The 16631-nt window shown below is 35.7% G+C and overlaps 2 protein-coding genes across 3 annotated transcripts in view; both read right to left on the bottom strand.

Moving 5' to 3' along the window:
- Nucleotides 1-16631, bottom strand: part of LOC134754416 (triosephosphate isomerase) — a 279469-nt gene that overhangs the window by 124410 nt on the left and 138428 nt on the right. The gene's annotated exons all lie outside the window — the stretch shown is intronic.
- LOC134753898 (uncharacterized) lies at nt 327-10714 on the bottom strand. Of its 2 annotated transcripts, XM_063689862.1 has the most exons (4): nt 5054-5420; nt 4352-4404; nt 1226-1541; nt 327-444 (listed from the first exon to the last, which is right to left on the bottom strand). In XM_063689862.1, the coding sequence occupies exons 1-3, from the start codon at nt 5069-5071 to the stop codon at nt 1226-1228; spliced, it is 387 nt and encodes a 128-aa protein (XP_063545932.1). In that variant the 5' UTR covers nt 5072-5420; the 3' UTR covers nt 327-444. The 2 variants fall into 2 exon arrangements, with proteins under 2 accessions (XP_063545932.1, XP_063545931.1); XM_063689861.1 differs by lacking the exons at nt 4352-4404; nt 5054-5420 and adding an exon at nt 10555-10714.

The raw sequence follows: 16631 nt of genomic DNA, 5'->3' as shown, positions 1-16631 counted from the left end.
CAAACACTAGGTACCTAGTACTTACTCGTACGAGTATATATATATATATATATATATATAATTGGTTTATAAAGAGATGTAGAATTAGATTTCTAGTAAATAGAGAATGAAGTCTTTAAGTCTTTGGCAAAAAGAAGTTAAAGTAAATTGTATTTTATATTTAAAATACCTAACTAATTAACATTTGCGAACTGTAAGAGATTTTGTACACATAACTATCTTCTGCTTACTTAATTGTATCTTACTGTATAAACGACGCTTAAAATATACATTTGATCCAGTATTAACTTTTATCATGTTAGTGACTGAATTAAAATGATAAATTTATAATTTTAAATAAGTACATCATATAATTTCATCCCAAATGTTTAATTCAAAAGCTCAAATAAGTTAAGTATGGCTGTGTCCGAGTCTTCTGTTCCTTCTTTACCGTGTCTCAACTTCCTGAAAATACAAGAAATGACGTAGTTAGGTATATTATTTAATTAGTATAATTGTCTTAGTTTTATTTAAAACCCCATGTATTCGCCATTTTGAAAATTTACAAGAAATAAATTGACAAAAAATCTATATAGTTATCGAACCTTGCTCACCAAACTACACGTCGACAACCGGTTAAGAAATGCAATCTGATATTGAACTTCAAAATATCGCGACTGATATGGATGGCCTGTTTCATAACAAAACACCGGCCAAGTGCGAGTCGGACTCGCCCACCGCACCGAGGGTTCCGTACAAATTTTAACTTTTTTCTTAATTACAAATTTATAGTTTTCAGATTTTTCCCTGTACTTGCAGTTTTAGACGATATTACTTGTCAAATTTCATAGTTCTAGGTCAACGGGAAGTACCCTATCAATTTTGATTTCCTTGAGAATGTCGAAATATATGTTTTTTGCGGCATAAACGGCCGTATCTTTTTTTGACGTTAACTTGGAAATTTGATTTTTTCACAGCTTCAAGGGGCTGTAGACCTGAGTTGTTTTAATATCTAGTCGATACCTCCACGCGTTTCCGAGATAAAGGGTCTTGACAGACAGACGGACGCACGGACAACAAAGTGATCCTATAAGGGTTCCGTTTTTTCCTTCTGAGGTACGGAACCCTAAACTTATTAAATATTCTATTAAATAATAAAAATGTATTTCTTCGATTAACAAACTACCACTGACACGTAGTAAATAGTTTAAAATTGGTGTTACGTAATAGTTTTACTGGAGTTTACCTAGTTTTTTCTTCTGTAAAGCGGGATGATGTGTCGGTTGGGAAGGAGAGGCAGGTCGTGGTCGTCGGGCACGTCCAGCGGCACGTCGGGCAGGAACTCGGGGATGCCGATGCCCGGCACCGGCTGGCTGTGCTGGCCCTCGTCGTGCACGTGCATGTGGTGGAAGTGCTCGTGCTCCTCCGTGGGCCCGTGCACGAGAAGGGGATCTATGTGGTCGTGGTGCGTGTGATGGTGGTGTATCGTCTTGTAGACCGTGTGCGTGTGCTTAACCTTCTTCACTTTATAGGGCACGTGGATGACTACTTTCTTCTTGCGCCTGTGAACAGATATGAGGTTGGTTGACACGTTATCGAAAAATGTTTTTTTATTTTTGAAGGATGAAGTAAACTTACTCTAGCCTACATGTTTCTAGATAAGGAGTATTTGCTATATATGTGTGTGTGTGTGTGTGTGTGTGTGCTATGCTATTTCTATAATTTTAAATAAATAAGTAGTTTTTAAGTTACCTATTTAAAACGGCACATATTGACCATTCCGTCCATTCCCCTTTATCTCCAAAAGAGAAATAAAAAAAAAAACAGAAAATAGTTTTTTACCTGTAGAGTATAGAAAAACCAATGAGAAGCGTCAGTTGGACTTAAGATGTTATAAAAAAATGCGAAGTACAGAAACTTTGGGCGCGAGTCCGACTGACAATTGTTTATAACTAAGTGCCTAATTGCCTATAGAGGCATTGACTAAGCAACAAAATCATAAAATTTACGTCTAGAACAGTAGGCACAAGTAACATTTTTAAATATATGGGTCGTTAAACTACTTAAACCCAACAAAATGGAACCTTAAGCTAATACAATAGGACATCATTATAGTAAAAATGGATATTATCGTTAAATTGTCACGGTTTAGTACCTAATATAATACAATACAAGATCTGCAATGTTATAAGACTATATTTGACTCACGTTGCGAGTGTGTACCTACTATTCAATGAGAAATTTACTGTTTTTTAATAATTAGGTACAGTTCCTTTTATTTACTCTATATAAATCATTTCACTTGTACTACCCAAAATAGTGGGCGCGAAAATCAAATGGTACGTATTAATTGAGTCGGCAAGTGGCACCTGTCTGCAAGTTTTCCCTTTAGTTAACATTGTTCTGAACATTTTTTATAAGAGACACGGCATGTGTACGCCTTACCAAGACTAAGCTTCATAAACAATAGTGATAGAACACTCACACAATACACGCTTTTTTTGGGCACTTTTACTAAATGCAATCACAAAAGTGAAACCTAAAAAGTCATGTTACTATTAATGCTGTAGAAATTTTCTTTCCGTTTTTATGAAGAAGAAAAACAACAAGTGTGGACGTTACGTATGTTACAGAAACTTCTCGAACTTATGTAATCGTCTTCACGCGCGAAATTGTAAATATTTACTTCAGCCACTCGACTTTTTAAGTTTGGATTTATTTTCAAATGTTTGCCTATGAAAATAAGGTTGAATGTCGTTGGTAAAAGCTGACTATGGCAGCGTCACACTTCAGCGGGCATATATGCTCGTGCGATCCGCGCACATGCCATTTACAGTTGTATCCGGCTACCGAGGGCGTACTATGTAATTCCACAAATGGTTTACCATTTTTGGATTACTGATACGCAAAGATAACGTGTTACTCAATTGTACTAAAGTGAAAGTATAAAAAGAGACGACCAGGTGCCTATTTCTTTAACTAATAAATATAGGTATATGATTTGATGTATCTTAATAAAATACTTGTAGGTTCCTAATCAAGCTGTGATTATGTTTATAAACTCCCAGTCTTCGGTGTAAAAATAAATATAAAGATAAAAATAAATCGACTAAATATTCTTTAGAATACAAACGTAATACATACGTGAAAACAGAAAATACAATATTTTGTTAGCAAACACTCTTATTAGGATATTATTGTAAGCTTAGTGGTCTGACAAATTCTTTTTCATTCGATATTATAAAAATAATATCGAATGAAAAAGCGGGTTATAAAAATATCAAATATATATATTATATCAAATATATTATTGTTCTTATACATATTATTCTTCTTCTAAGTTCTTAGAATTTGTATCTAAACTACTTTTTAAGAAATTTTTCACTTTTCAATACTTTCCAACTACAAAAAAGTTCATTATCTGTACTTTCTGTACTTTACATAAAACCTATATTAAGGTCAAGCGTGAATCGATCTTATGAAAATAAATGAAAACGTTGTAAGAAATTGTTTCATGTATCTGATTCGCACTTGACAGGGTGCGTACTGCGTACCATTCTTAAATTTCAAAGCTGCGTCATGCACCGGTGTATGTAGCTGCAGAGATACACCATACGTAGATACAATTTTCAATGCAAACAGAGTCATTCGACTCTGCAGCTCAGTGTACATTTTCATCGCGCATAGCAAATAAATGGCGCCTAAATAAAAACTTTTAACCACCAGGGCGGCTACATACCTACCGACTGCGCCACTTCTAGGCACATGTCGAAAAGGTACCTTTATCCCTTAATGTAAATAACGTTAGAGCAGGTGTACATACAATCACCATCAGATATATCGGAATGGCCAAGTTGTTCACAAATATCTGAAGAAAGCCTGTATTATCGAGACGTTAAAGTGCGTATTTTAATATTTTTGACTACTTTCGCCGATCCGATATATCCGATGGTGACTGCACTATAGACGTTTACTGCAGTGCAATGACAAGACATATCATCTCTCTCTTACTATCGAACGGTGTCAGAAAGTAATGTAGTCTTAGCTCTTACATGTTTGGTGTTGCCGTTGCCGCGATAAGCGGGACCATCATCACTAGGCTAGTTTTGCAGTATAGCAAGATATAATGTATGTAATGTATGAATTACTTATGTATGTAGGTATTACTTATGTGCAGTCTGAAAGTTTCCATTGATATGAAAGATTTTCAGAAAAGTGACACTTTTTTGTATGCGTAATTGCGTAACCAAATTTTACATATCCACAATAAAAAGGTCCTATACTGAAATTTAAGATAACTTTTCCAACTTTTTGGAAAGTTTCCATAACACGCATAATTTGTAAGTACGTATAATTAATGACTATGACTAACCCTTCAGTTGAACTGAGAAGCACTGCCATTAGGACGACTAAGCTGAACAAAAACTGAAACAGAAAATTAATATAATAGTTAGGTACTTTATTATAATAGTTTATTATTATAGTATTAGTTTTGGTTTCCTATTTTTTTTTCGCTTGATTGAACATAAAGCAATAATTGTGTTTCCTATAATTGGAAACTGTTCTGGCTGTTGTGTTAACTCAATTTGTTAAACTATATGTGTGATTATATGCTGTTTGTTTCCCTTTGCAATAAATAAATAAATAAAGGATAAATCTAAAATTCAATTGTTTACAGATTTATAAGATAATACTCGTAGTAGATAGATTTTGATTAGTATTAATAAAAAAATAAAATGTTTGGTTGACATAAAGATCTAGGAATTAAATCAGTAAGTTCTCAGGTTATCAAAAAACAAACTATGCTAATTATTAATACATCTCATTGTAGTCTATCATTGAGCGGTCTCATTAATCATTGGTTTTATCCCACGTGGAGCATGTTAGCTGTAGTAAATACATTGACATAATAATAGCGCTACAAATCGATTCACCGAGATTATCTCTCGATATCACGAACATGGTGACTGATGACGATTTGCGCACGTGTAACGTGTAAGTTAATTAAGTCAGAACATGCAAATGCAGTAAGGCAATATAATAGATTTAATAGAATCACGCAAAAACCACTTACCACTGTTCGACAATCCATTACGGTGGGTCTATTGTGAACTAACAATAAAGTGGAAAGCACAAGTTAACATATGTAACTCTCAGAGGAAAAAGCGCCGAGAGAATGGTGCGAATCACTGATCAATAAGCGCTGACGAAGCAATTCCGGAAAATCACTTTCCCACACTTGCGCGAAATTGATGTGCACCTCGCTATGTGCCGATATACAATGAAAGCCGATGCTTCTATCAATACTTATATATGCCTTGCATGAATGCAACCCACGGAGGCACTGATCCCCTATTCTGGAGCACTTGCACTTTTCGTCCCGTTTCAAATGCGATGTATTCACATCGCTATCTCTTTTCATCGGTCCGCCAACACCCAACAGTGGGATCAGACTTTTCTAGATTGTTGTGGAATTCATTAACTCTTTTTCCGGTAGCGATTAATAACATATTTTTGTATACGAATAACAGTAGCATTTAGGAAAAATTATATCAGCAGTAGTTATAGTAAACCCGAATCAAACAATAGAATTAATATCACACTTAATTGAATAGGTATTTTCTGTTCAGTGTACCAACAATAAGAAAACTATCAGTACGAATATTATCGAAAATAATTTTAATTATAAGTAGTAGATTAGTAGAATCATAAGTGTAGATCTAAATGTAATGAAATGAACCCACAGGGAACGTTACCGATGTAATCTAAGTTTACTGTATCCAAATATTCCAAATGTACATACTTTTCTCATACTTACTTCTTTTTTAGGGTTCCGTACCCAAAGGGTAAAAACGGGACCCTATTACTAAGACTCCGCTGTCCGTCTGTCCGTCTGTCTGTCTGTCACCAGGCTGTATCTCATGAACCATGATAGCTGCACAGTTGAAATTTTCACAGATGATGTATTTCTCTTGCCGCTATAACAACAAATACTAAAAAGTGCGGAACCCTCGGTGCGCGAGTCCGACTCGCACTTGGCCGGTTTTTTCAACTAACCTGATACTCGTAGTACCTACTCAGGATTAAATTTTCAATTCCTCGCAACTCTCGGGATTTTATTATAGAATCCTTCGCTTCGTTTAGGATTCAATATACGCTCTCGCCGTAAATATGTCATTTAGCTCCCTTGTGACATAATCAACGCATAGTGCGTATTGAGCACTTGCAATATTTGTAATAAGTGTAATAACAACCGTGTAACGTAACCGTGCACGACGATATTGCAAGGCGTAGATGATCGATAAAGGCAATGTCATTAAATTGCGACGACTCGACTCAAATAAAGTAGGGCTCGGTTGCTAATGGTTATTACACAAATTTCACGATGAATTTGTCAAACTGCTTGACCTATTTCTACTGCTCTTTTAATTGCTCTTATTTAGGTCGCACGTAAAATTATTAATATCGTAATACTATTTGTGTAAATTGTAATTACGTCACGCTATAGTGTTCATTGTAATTTAATCATGCTATCGTTAAATGAGTTACTTATTATAGCCCTTATGGGTATACGATAGGCTAACTGCGGTGTCCAATTAAATAAAACGATCTATTCATATTTTTTCAGGTCAACATTATCCTGTTTAAATAATGAGCTTACATAATTCCTATATTTCCTGATTTTAGTAATTTTAACATTTTCTGATAAAAGTTCAAGAACGATAATTAATTTATCTTTGCATGAGAAACAACGGACGAAGTGGAATATTATATCATCATCATTATCTCAGCCGAAAGACGTCCACTGCTGGACAAAGGCCTCCCCAACGAACGGTCATTCGCTACCCTCAACCAACGGTTTCCCGCGACTTTAACCAGATCGTTAGTCCATCTAGTGCGCTGCGTCTGCCGGTACGTGATCGCCACTCGAGAACCTTTCTGCCCCATCGGCCATCGGTTCTGCGAGCAATGTGGCCCGCCCACTGCCACTTAAGTCTAGCAATTCTCTGAGCTATGTCGACAATTTTAGTTCTCCTGCGGATCTCCTCATTTCTCGAATATTTAAAAAGTATTTTTGCTTTTAAAAATATTTTGGAGACCGAGCTTTGCTCGGAAAACATATAAAAATTCAAAAATGCGCTTTTTCCCAAACATAAATCGATCCTAGCTAGATCGATTTTTCGCCCCCGAAAACCCCCATATAGCAAATTTCATCGAAATCGTTAGAGCCGTTTCCGAGATCCCCGAAATATATATGTAACAAGGTATAAGCAAAAAAAAATTCATGTATAGGGTGACGGTTCAGTATAGTATGAAAATATTAGTTCCAGTGAAATTCCGCAACATGGCGCGTGATCATTTAGTCATGTAGGGCTAAGATGGTCGGCTCTTTATCATTTGTCACCATGCCTGTCACGTTCTAACAAATATGTAAGTGCGAAAGTGACGCATGGCTTGACAGGTGATAAAAATGCGACCATGATACCGCTGCTGGTCAGGCTATAGAAACAATCAAATCAATTAGACAATTTACATTTAAATACTTCATGTATATATGACATGGACAGTCAAGGAAAGCAAGATTAAATGTGTTGTTACAGTTTCTGTTCCTCAAAGGAGGCCAGTGGTTGATACAAAACTATAGTTGGAAAAACCAAATTGTCAGTAAATAAGAACAAAAAAATATATAGTTTTTTTTGGGTGCTAGTACTAGTGTAAGACAAAGATAGTATAATTCTCTCTGTCTATGTTTGAAATGAGACAGTCCTTTGACAAACTATAAAAGTACTATATTAAAAAAACATGACGGGTTACTGACCTCTCCCAGTAAAGTGAGGTAGTGTGCGTGAAGTGCGCTTGTGTGTGAAATGGCTAAATTGACAGAATCTGAAAATTTACCCATCGCTACCGTCGCCTTAACACATTTTTGCCGGAATGGTTTTCGAAAATATAAAATGTTGTGAAATTGACAGGTACAGGTATAGGTAATGTGGGTCAAGTATGGGTAGGTATTTAAGAGTATATCTACTTGCAAATATTTTCATTTTCGTAAGAAAAGAGTTGTAATCGAAATCTCAGTCAATATTTTTGTATCTAGATGAAATGATGAACCAACTTACATTTCCGTCTTACAAGTTATCGGAATCAGGGCTTATTAGATATTTTCACCGCGCGACATTTATCTTACAAATGATACGGTAAGCATAGGCAGTAACGTTGTCATTAAACGAGAGTGAAATTTCTGTAATAAATAGTACTCAATCATTACCATGTTACGAGGTAAACGTGCTGCACTGACATTGTACATTTATATCAATTAGTCAGCGAGAAAGTTCACATTAGCTCTCTTGTATTTTTAAAGTAAAAAAGTTTACGTTTTTGTCACAACTCGTCGTAGCGACATGGCAGCAACTTAATTGATTTTTGCGCAAATGTAACTGCATCAAATACCCATGTACTTACCTAATAATACACACCAAATACACAGACATGGTAGTCATTATACAAATATAGATCACATTAGGTGATAACATAATGTAATGACCATATGAAATATTTACTAAACGTTGCTTGATCGGTACGTTTGGTCATAAGTCTTGTCATGGATATAAATTATAATAATAAGCAACGCAACGAAACAGTTAATTAGAAAATAAGTAAACTCACGTGATTTCTTTTTCAGTACAATTTGGTAATATCTTTCGTAATTCTTCAGTCTTCTAGATGCTGCACTGAAATATATTTAAGTCATAAGACAATAAAATATTTGTAGGAAATGAGGCGTAGGTAATATGAAATGACACAAAAATACAAAAACAATCTACATATACCTACGACTGACTATTCTTTTGGTTCAGAACGTAGTTTTTTTAAGGAATTCTGTTTATGATATTCAAGTAATTTTGGAAGTTTGCACCCTGTCTGCATCTAGGCACAGTATACGTATTAATCCCATATTTCGGCACAACAATTAAAAAAACTACTAAATAACTATTTTATTTGAGGTTTTTTTTACAGCAGGTAGTTGGTACTTAATACTATACCTGGCGAAACTGAAAAAGCTTTCCACAGTCCGTATCTTAATTTCCAATCTTCAAAGAATAGTGTTGCATTGGTCCACGGGTTTGTATTTCTCACATTGTACTCTTGCAGCAGCGGCGGATTCAGCTGCGGGGCTTCCTTCGCACGTCGGGTCATTATTTGGTTCACATAGCGACACAAAAATGGGGCTTTATGCACCCAGCATATAAGGGACATGACAGAAATGACAATGGCATGCATCCAGTGTTTACATCTAAGCGGAATGTTCTGTTCTTGAAGTGCAAAATTTTGCACGACCATCATCATAAAAGCGGCTGACGCTGCGGTCATGCCACATGGCACTTCCAAGATCATGCAACATACTACAGTGAATACAGCCTTCACATTCGCACTATTCTTACAATGCTCTGTTACAGCCAGTATGAAATATTCGTGAAGTTGTTCTTTATGTTTCCTTATAAACTCTCTATCGCTCTTATTGTATTCTCCAATTTTTAATTGCGTCTGAAATTGTTTTGCCTAAATAGTAAACTGCTGTAGGACGACACAAAATAATTATTAACTACCAAATTCAGTTTCACAAATTTCAATCTGTACAAGGAATATAACACACTTTTAAAACTTACCTCAGTTATTTCATAATACAATTTAGGTTCCACTAAATATTGCGCGTTTAGTTGTCTGTCTAGAAAATGCTGAACTAAACGGCAGCCAACCAGACAGTGCGATGGATTTGTCGACCCAACAAAAGAATCTACCACACGAATCACCAAATTTTCGGGCAGATATTTACTTAACAAGCCTACTTTATAAAGTTCTGCTGCATATTGAACTAACGCGGAGAGTTCCAGTATGTCGTCGTATTCCCTGTTGAGCGACGAGAACCAATCTAACATAGTGGATATGATTTCTATGCGGTGTTGATTAGCAACCCTCTCAAAAATCCGACGCAGGCAAACCTCAAATCCTCTCTTCAAATAAAAATTTACTACTAGTTGGTTGCTGCTATCAACTATATCATTTGTATAGTAGTCCAAGAGTCGCTTTATAAAAGATATTAATTTTGGTGTCTCCAAAATTAAATGTTCACTCTTTAACAGCTCGTATAGTACTCTAATGTGATGTCTCGCGTCTTCAATCTTGTGACACAACACGCACTCTGTGAGTATCATATCGAGTACTAGTATTGTTTGGCGAGTAAAGTAAAGAACTATTTCAAAAATTTGGGTAACGAAATTTTTGAAAGGCCATAAAGCGGCATCAGTGAAAAAGGCGAGCATGATAGTTGTTGTCGCTTCACTGCGTTCAGGTAGTAGCTTATCCATTGTTTTTTGAAAGACAGTTTCCGCCTTAAGAAATTGTCTTTTACTATACCACCGGGAAAAATGCTTAGAAGTCGAGCTACTTAGTTTGAATCGCATGCTAAAATAATATATGAGTGTTAAAGCACACAGTACCATCTCTTTCGTATTGGCTTTCTGTAGGTCTTGTCGGTTTACTCTGTCAAGAATGGCATTTAGTTTTTTTACACACTGTATTTTGTTGTTATGGAAGGTTGGGTTTAAATCTATCGGACTATACAAGTCCTTGAGCTGCATGATTTTGTTCTCGAGCTCGTCTTCAGTAAAACTTTGAGTGACTCTCATAATTCAAATACGTTTACTCCTTTTACACCGTCCAAAATGGTAAATTTATTTACTATTGTTATACAGAGAAGCTATATATATGTATAAATATGTAAGAACTAATAAATATGTGTAATGACACATGGTAACCTACAGGTAAAATGTCACTGTCAAGCTATGCTGTCCATTCACTGTCAAGTGGTTATCAGTATGTAGGTTGAGTGGGCCGGGGGCAAGGCCTATTCTTCTTCTTCTTTTAAAATTATGGCTTCAGCCCAGTGGGACTATTTCGCCAGTATCAAGGTATTGAGAGGTTTACAAACGACAAAAATTGTACGGTTGTACAAGACAGTGTACGGTGATTTGTTAGCTCTTGTAAATCGATAGCTAGACTTTACAAGAAGCACGTGGACTACCGGCCGTTGACTTCAAGATGGTGGTTAAACGCGCTTCAAAATTAATTCTCCATTCACTGCACACTACCACATTAGTTTACTGTATAATAAGCTATCGATATTACACTTTAAACAATATTAATAAGCAAAAAACAAAGTAATTAATCACGATGCTAACTATCAAGATGGCGCTCGAACCGGAAGTCCACCTTTGACTTCTTCTTCTTCTTCTTTTAAAATTATGGCTTCAGCCCAGTGGGACTATTTAGCCAGTATCAAGGTATTAAGAGGTTTAAAAACGACAAAAATTGTACGGTTGTACAAGACAGTGTACGGTGATTTGTTAGCTCTTGTAAATCGATAGCTAGACTTTACAAGAAGCACGTGGACTACCGGCCGTTGACTCCAAGATGGTGGTTAAACGCGCTTCAAAATTAATTCTCCATTTACTGCACACTACCACATTAGTTTAATGTATAATAAGCTATCGATATTACACTTTAAACAATATTAATGAGCAAAAAACAAAATAATTAATCACGATGCTAACTATCAAGATGGCGCTCGAACCGGAAGTCAAGGCCTATTGACTTCCTTGGAAATATATAACCCGCCAAAAGCTTCTATGTGTTGTCCGTTCTATAGAAAAAGTTGCCAGTAATTAACATAAAAATATTTTACAACAGCAACTTTGGGCTTCGTCTATACAAGTCCGGGAACAAATCAAATTATTTTATCAAGGATTTAAGTAGTCACACTACTACCTATATGTAAATTATTATTTATTTTTTGATATACATTATTATCTATTTCAGTTTGTCTTTGTCTATGTTCATAAAATCTACAGAGGGTTGATTAGTTGCCTCTACCCTCCTTAATAAAATAAAAAAAATCTTTGTCAATAGGCCTTGCACTTGGGTCTGGCTGGTAAGAACTAAGAACATATACAAAATCTTAAATGTCAATGCTGTCGTTAAAGTCATTGACCGCAAAAAAACCAAAGTTTTCATATAACGATTTATTTGCTTAAAATATTTTTATTTATTAGTTTAAAAAATTTAAACTAATCATATGCGCGAGCAACGTATGCTAAATGCGTCTTCGCACAGCCTCGGTTAAATTTAAACCGTTGTAGTAATAAACCAGAAACAATAATTATTTCAAGGTAAGAAATATATAAATCTTTAAAAAAATATAAGCGTCCTACTTATTGCCAAATTCAAATATAATAATTTAATCTTACTATCCCTTTAAGTCCCGCGGACGCTATATTGCGTCCGAAATTACAATCATAGTTCTTCATAGATGATAGATGTAAAACCTCACATTGTTTAAGCTCAAAGCTGGCAAATTTAGACCCCTGGTAGCAATTTTAAGCGAGGTTAGTTATTAGGAAGTTAGGTAATATTGTTTAATTTGCGACTGTTTTGTTTTAGAGAGTGAATTAACAGATGGCTTGAGCGTGAGATGATAGTATAACCCTGGACCGTCATATATAATATCTTTGAAAAAGCTCAAAGGGCAAGGATCTGCCGCATATCCAGACTAGTTTCCCGGTGACCAAGACCGCTGCGCTGAGCTGTGGAGTAGAAGATGTCCCATAACCGGATAGATGTAATAACAATTTTAGTTGCCGTTTGCCATAATCAATGTATTTATTTCGTTTAGGAATGATAGATGTGATCTGATCACAATTTACATGAACTGCAATTGTGTTGTGTGACCATATATTCCAAATATACTCAATACTTTTATTCAGACATAAAATGGCAATAATAATATTTTTTAGGTAAATATATAAAAAGCCATATTAAAAGCATTATTGTATTTGACAAGCCCACCATTTCAGTGTCAATCAGTTTTTAAATAAATATTATAAACAAGTTCCACAATTAGTTCAACAAGCACCGTCCGATGCATATTTTTGTATAGAATAAGAACTACTTTTTTCTGCCTATTGTATTTTTTTCGAATCAAGCTCTTAGTAATAGGAATGAAAATATTTTTTTCTCAAAAATGGACAGCAAAGTCGACGTTGCCGGTTAAAAAGTAGGTCGCGAAGTGCGTAGTTTATGGTCAGTCAAAACATTAAAAAGTTAAAAACATTGCAGTCTCGATTTCGGGACTGCAATGTTGTATACAAATTCCATTACTTGTCGAGTTCCAAACTTTTTAAAAGTTGAAGTGGCCATATCAAATGAAGGCATAGGTCCATTTAACAGCCAAACAGACGATCAGTTCTCATTATTATAATGTTGGTACCGCGACTATTTAGGTGTCTCAAATAGGTTGGCGTATTTTCAGCAGAACAATACACTTCTATTTTTAATTTAAAAAATAAAAAGGCGGCAAAGCAAATCTTTTCACTTTTTTCTGTGAAAATATATACATAAGAACGTTGCTTCTGTAAAATATTTCTACTATATTTGTTTTATTGCGCCATTTTTGAGAAAAGCACTATATATGACTCGGCTGGAAGGCTACTTGCTGGCTTCGGATTCAATTAAACGGACTCCCAAGGTCGTCCGTTTAAAACGAATCCTCAGCCAGCAAGTAGCTACTTCCGAGCCTCGACAATAATGTACTATTTCTACTCGTCGAGTATAATCTGTGTATTACAACTTAACATGCAAAACTACAACCTTACTCTTTTCAACGTTGGATAGTCTATGGCACTTCCGACTCAAGAATAAGAATTTTATCGATACGGTTTAGTCAATTATAAAAATTTTGAAAATAGAACTTCATACATTTCTATAAAATGTTTCTTGTTTAAGGAGACTCGATTCAATGCAAATTATCCTACTTAAACACGCTGCTGCGTCGCATCTGCTTTGTGATTGGTTGGGCATTTTATGTTGTAGTAGAAATAATTGCTTCATAAGTCAGAAACGCGCATTCATAAAGCAACATCCATACCCTACGAAAACCGCTTAGCGTTGCTTGTTAGTCTCCATAGGCTACGGTGGCCAAAATTGAGAAAAAAACTGTCTTAAAACTGAATTTAGCAAGGAGCAGGTACCAGGGCTTCATGAGTTACGAGGAGGTGTCGTTGACCAACCGGCCGGGGGCGCCGGGCCCGGCGGCCGGAGCGCGAGGTATCGCGGGCTGCGGCAGCTCGCGTATCTTAGCTGTATACTTTTGGTTTGTTTACTTATACGTATGATTCTACTAGTTGAAAGTATTATTTTTTTGTCTCGTAGAAAAAGTATTGTATACAATAGTGATATAATCAAGCTTTTCAATCTCGTACCTTAACTTAAGCAACTCAGCAAGCTTCGTTGCTTAAACACGGTACTCGACTGAAAAGCTCTCTATTATATCACGATTGTATAAAATACTAATTTATATCTTAGTTAATAACTGTTTATCTTTTTGTACTGTAAGAATTTCTAAATATAATAAAAATCATTAGCTCTTCACATATTTATTTATTTATTTATTTGAGAAATAAATTAACCCGAACAAAAACAAAAAAGAAAAAATACAAAAAGTAAATCCCTCACTGGGATTCGAACCCAGGACCATTAGCTACCTGAATTGGATTACTGCTTATACCCGCTAGGCTAAACGGGTTGTCAATTTTAGTTTATGCTATACAACCAGAGCGCTACTAGTATATACGAACTTTTGAAAGGGACATTTTTTTGTATGGAGTTATCGTTATTCTTCTAGTGAGTATTATATTCTTTGGGTGGGGGTTAAGCTAAGAAGTGGTCAAGAAGAGGTTTAGAAAAACATGCTCGCCCATTCGTCACAGTTGTTACTCCAGCCGCGAGTTCCTGCCCTTGCGCAACCTCGCCCATGACGTGCTGATGGAACAAAACCACCGCTTACGAACTTATAAATTCAGTCGTAATCGATTACACCTCATTCGTGCGTCTTTTTACACTATCGTGTACGAGTACGTTCTAGTAATAAAACATAACTATATTACGCAGGATGAAAGTAATAGTAGAAAATCAATTGAAGGTGAAGCTCACATGCATAACATCTGTCGTTTTGGAGTTTTTACACAACTTAAAATATATTTCCATCACACTGGCTAGGCGATGCGACCCGTAAGTCCAAAATTTAGATCCTATAGCTGTAATGCACGTCTGAAATTAATTAGATTACTTTTTTTCCTTTTCTTTAAAGATTATGAACCCCCGTCTTCGGCTTCGGCGTTTAAATTCACACTAGTTCGTAAATTTTTATTTACAGTGAAAACTATTACTACTAAAAAAAATAGTTAAAACATAACCGACTGCTTTGAGGAGCCATGACTTATTATTTAGTTTAGTAGTAGAGTCGAGTAGTAGTCCTTCGTCTGTCTAAGCTCACTTTTCACCGACTTGAGCAGATCAAAGTGAGGGAGGGTCATTTTATAAACGTATATTTTCATAAAAAATTGACATTATTGATGACATTTCCACACTTTGTCTTTGAAAAATAACTTGAAAATGTTATGCATTGGTTATGAATATTAGTTAGCTTGGTCCGACAATGCCTGTATTCGTAATTAAATTAAATAAAATAAAAATTGTCGGATAACAAATGATCCATTGTTTTTGATGCAATGAGGTTTTACTTATTCGATAAACTTCTTTATTGGGATAACCTTTTTACTATTTATTATACATTAATAATTATTCACAAAAAAAAAGAAATACAAATCCAAACAAAATTTTCTCCATGCCAAACAACTTGATCGACTGTCAAGTTAGTGACAGTGTGTGTGAAAAGGGGTCATAGCGGTCAAAGTAAGGATCATGAAAGGAAAACCCAGCGATTGAGGGTATTTTTACTTTGATATTCTCTACCCCTAACTGACTCTGGCAAAGGCCCTAGAGGCTGTCATTTCTCTAATATAATAGTAATAACCTTACCTAGCTTACTGTGATGCTGATGTAACTACGTATAATTTTGTGATGTGTATATGAGTGTTTACGTGTTTACTGACTTAAAGACATTTTTATACATCGCATCCAACGCTGAGAGCTTCTACTCGTAAGTTATAGTTATAAATAGAGCTTTCCACGTTTTGTGACCTCTGTAGGCACTATATTTTAAGCTTTACAGAAAGGTACAAAAGTGGGCTAGCCCACTTGTTATGATTGTATGGTCGGTATCATTCTAGTGAGATCGAAAACACAATGAAAGTCTTTGCGTAATTTTTCTGCTATTTCCGAGTGCGAGCGTAGTATATCCATTGCTTAACAAGCACCGGCGAATCGTCCAATCGGGCAAACCGGTGTAACTATTGCCTCGAGAATCTTAACAAATGTACGTCTTATACTATTTCACCTGGGCGTTTGACTCATCTACGGTCTATAATTTACCGGAATATAAGCCCTGGGCGCATTCGTGCAAGGAGGCGCGTGCCCAGCAAGCATTGTGGGCTGGGCGTACATCCGAATCAATTCTGCCAGACTAATGGGAATCTTACGACACCGTACAGTTATTTGCACTATTAAAAATAAAATAAATATTAGGGGACATCTTACACAGATCAACCTGGCCCCAAACTAAGCAAAGCTTGTATTATGGGTGCTATAGGAGTCGATATACATACTTATATAGATAAATACATACTTATATACATCGA

This window comes from Cydia strobilella, chromosome Z, assembly GCF_947568885.1.
Source record: "Cydia strobilella chromosome Z, ilCydStro3.1, whole genome shotgun sequence".
Taxonomy (NCBI): Eukaryota; Metazoa; Arthropoda; class Insecta; order Lepidoptera; family Tortricidae; genus Cydia; species Cydia strobilella.
Note: the sequence above shows the minus strand (reverse complement) of the source record. Positions and strands in the feature narration are given on the sequence as shown.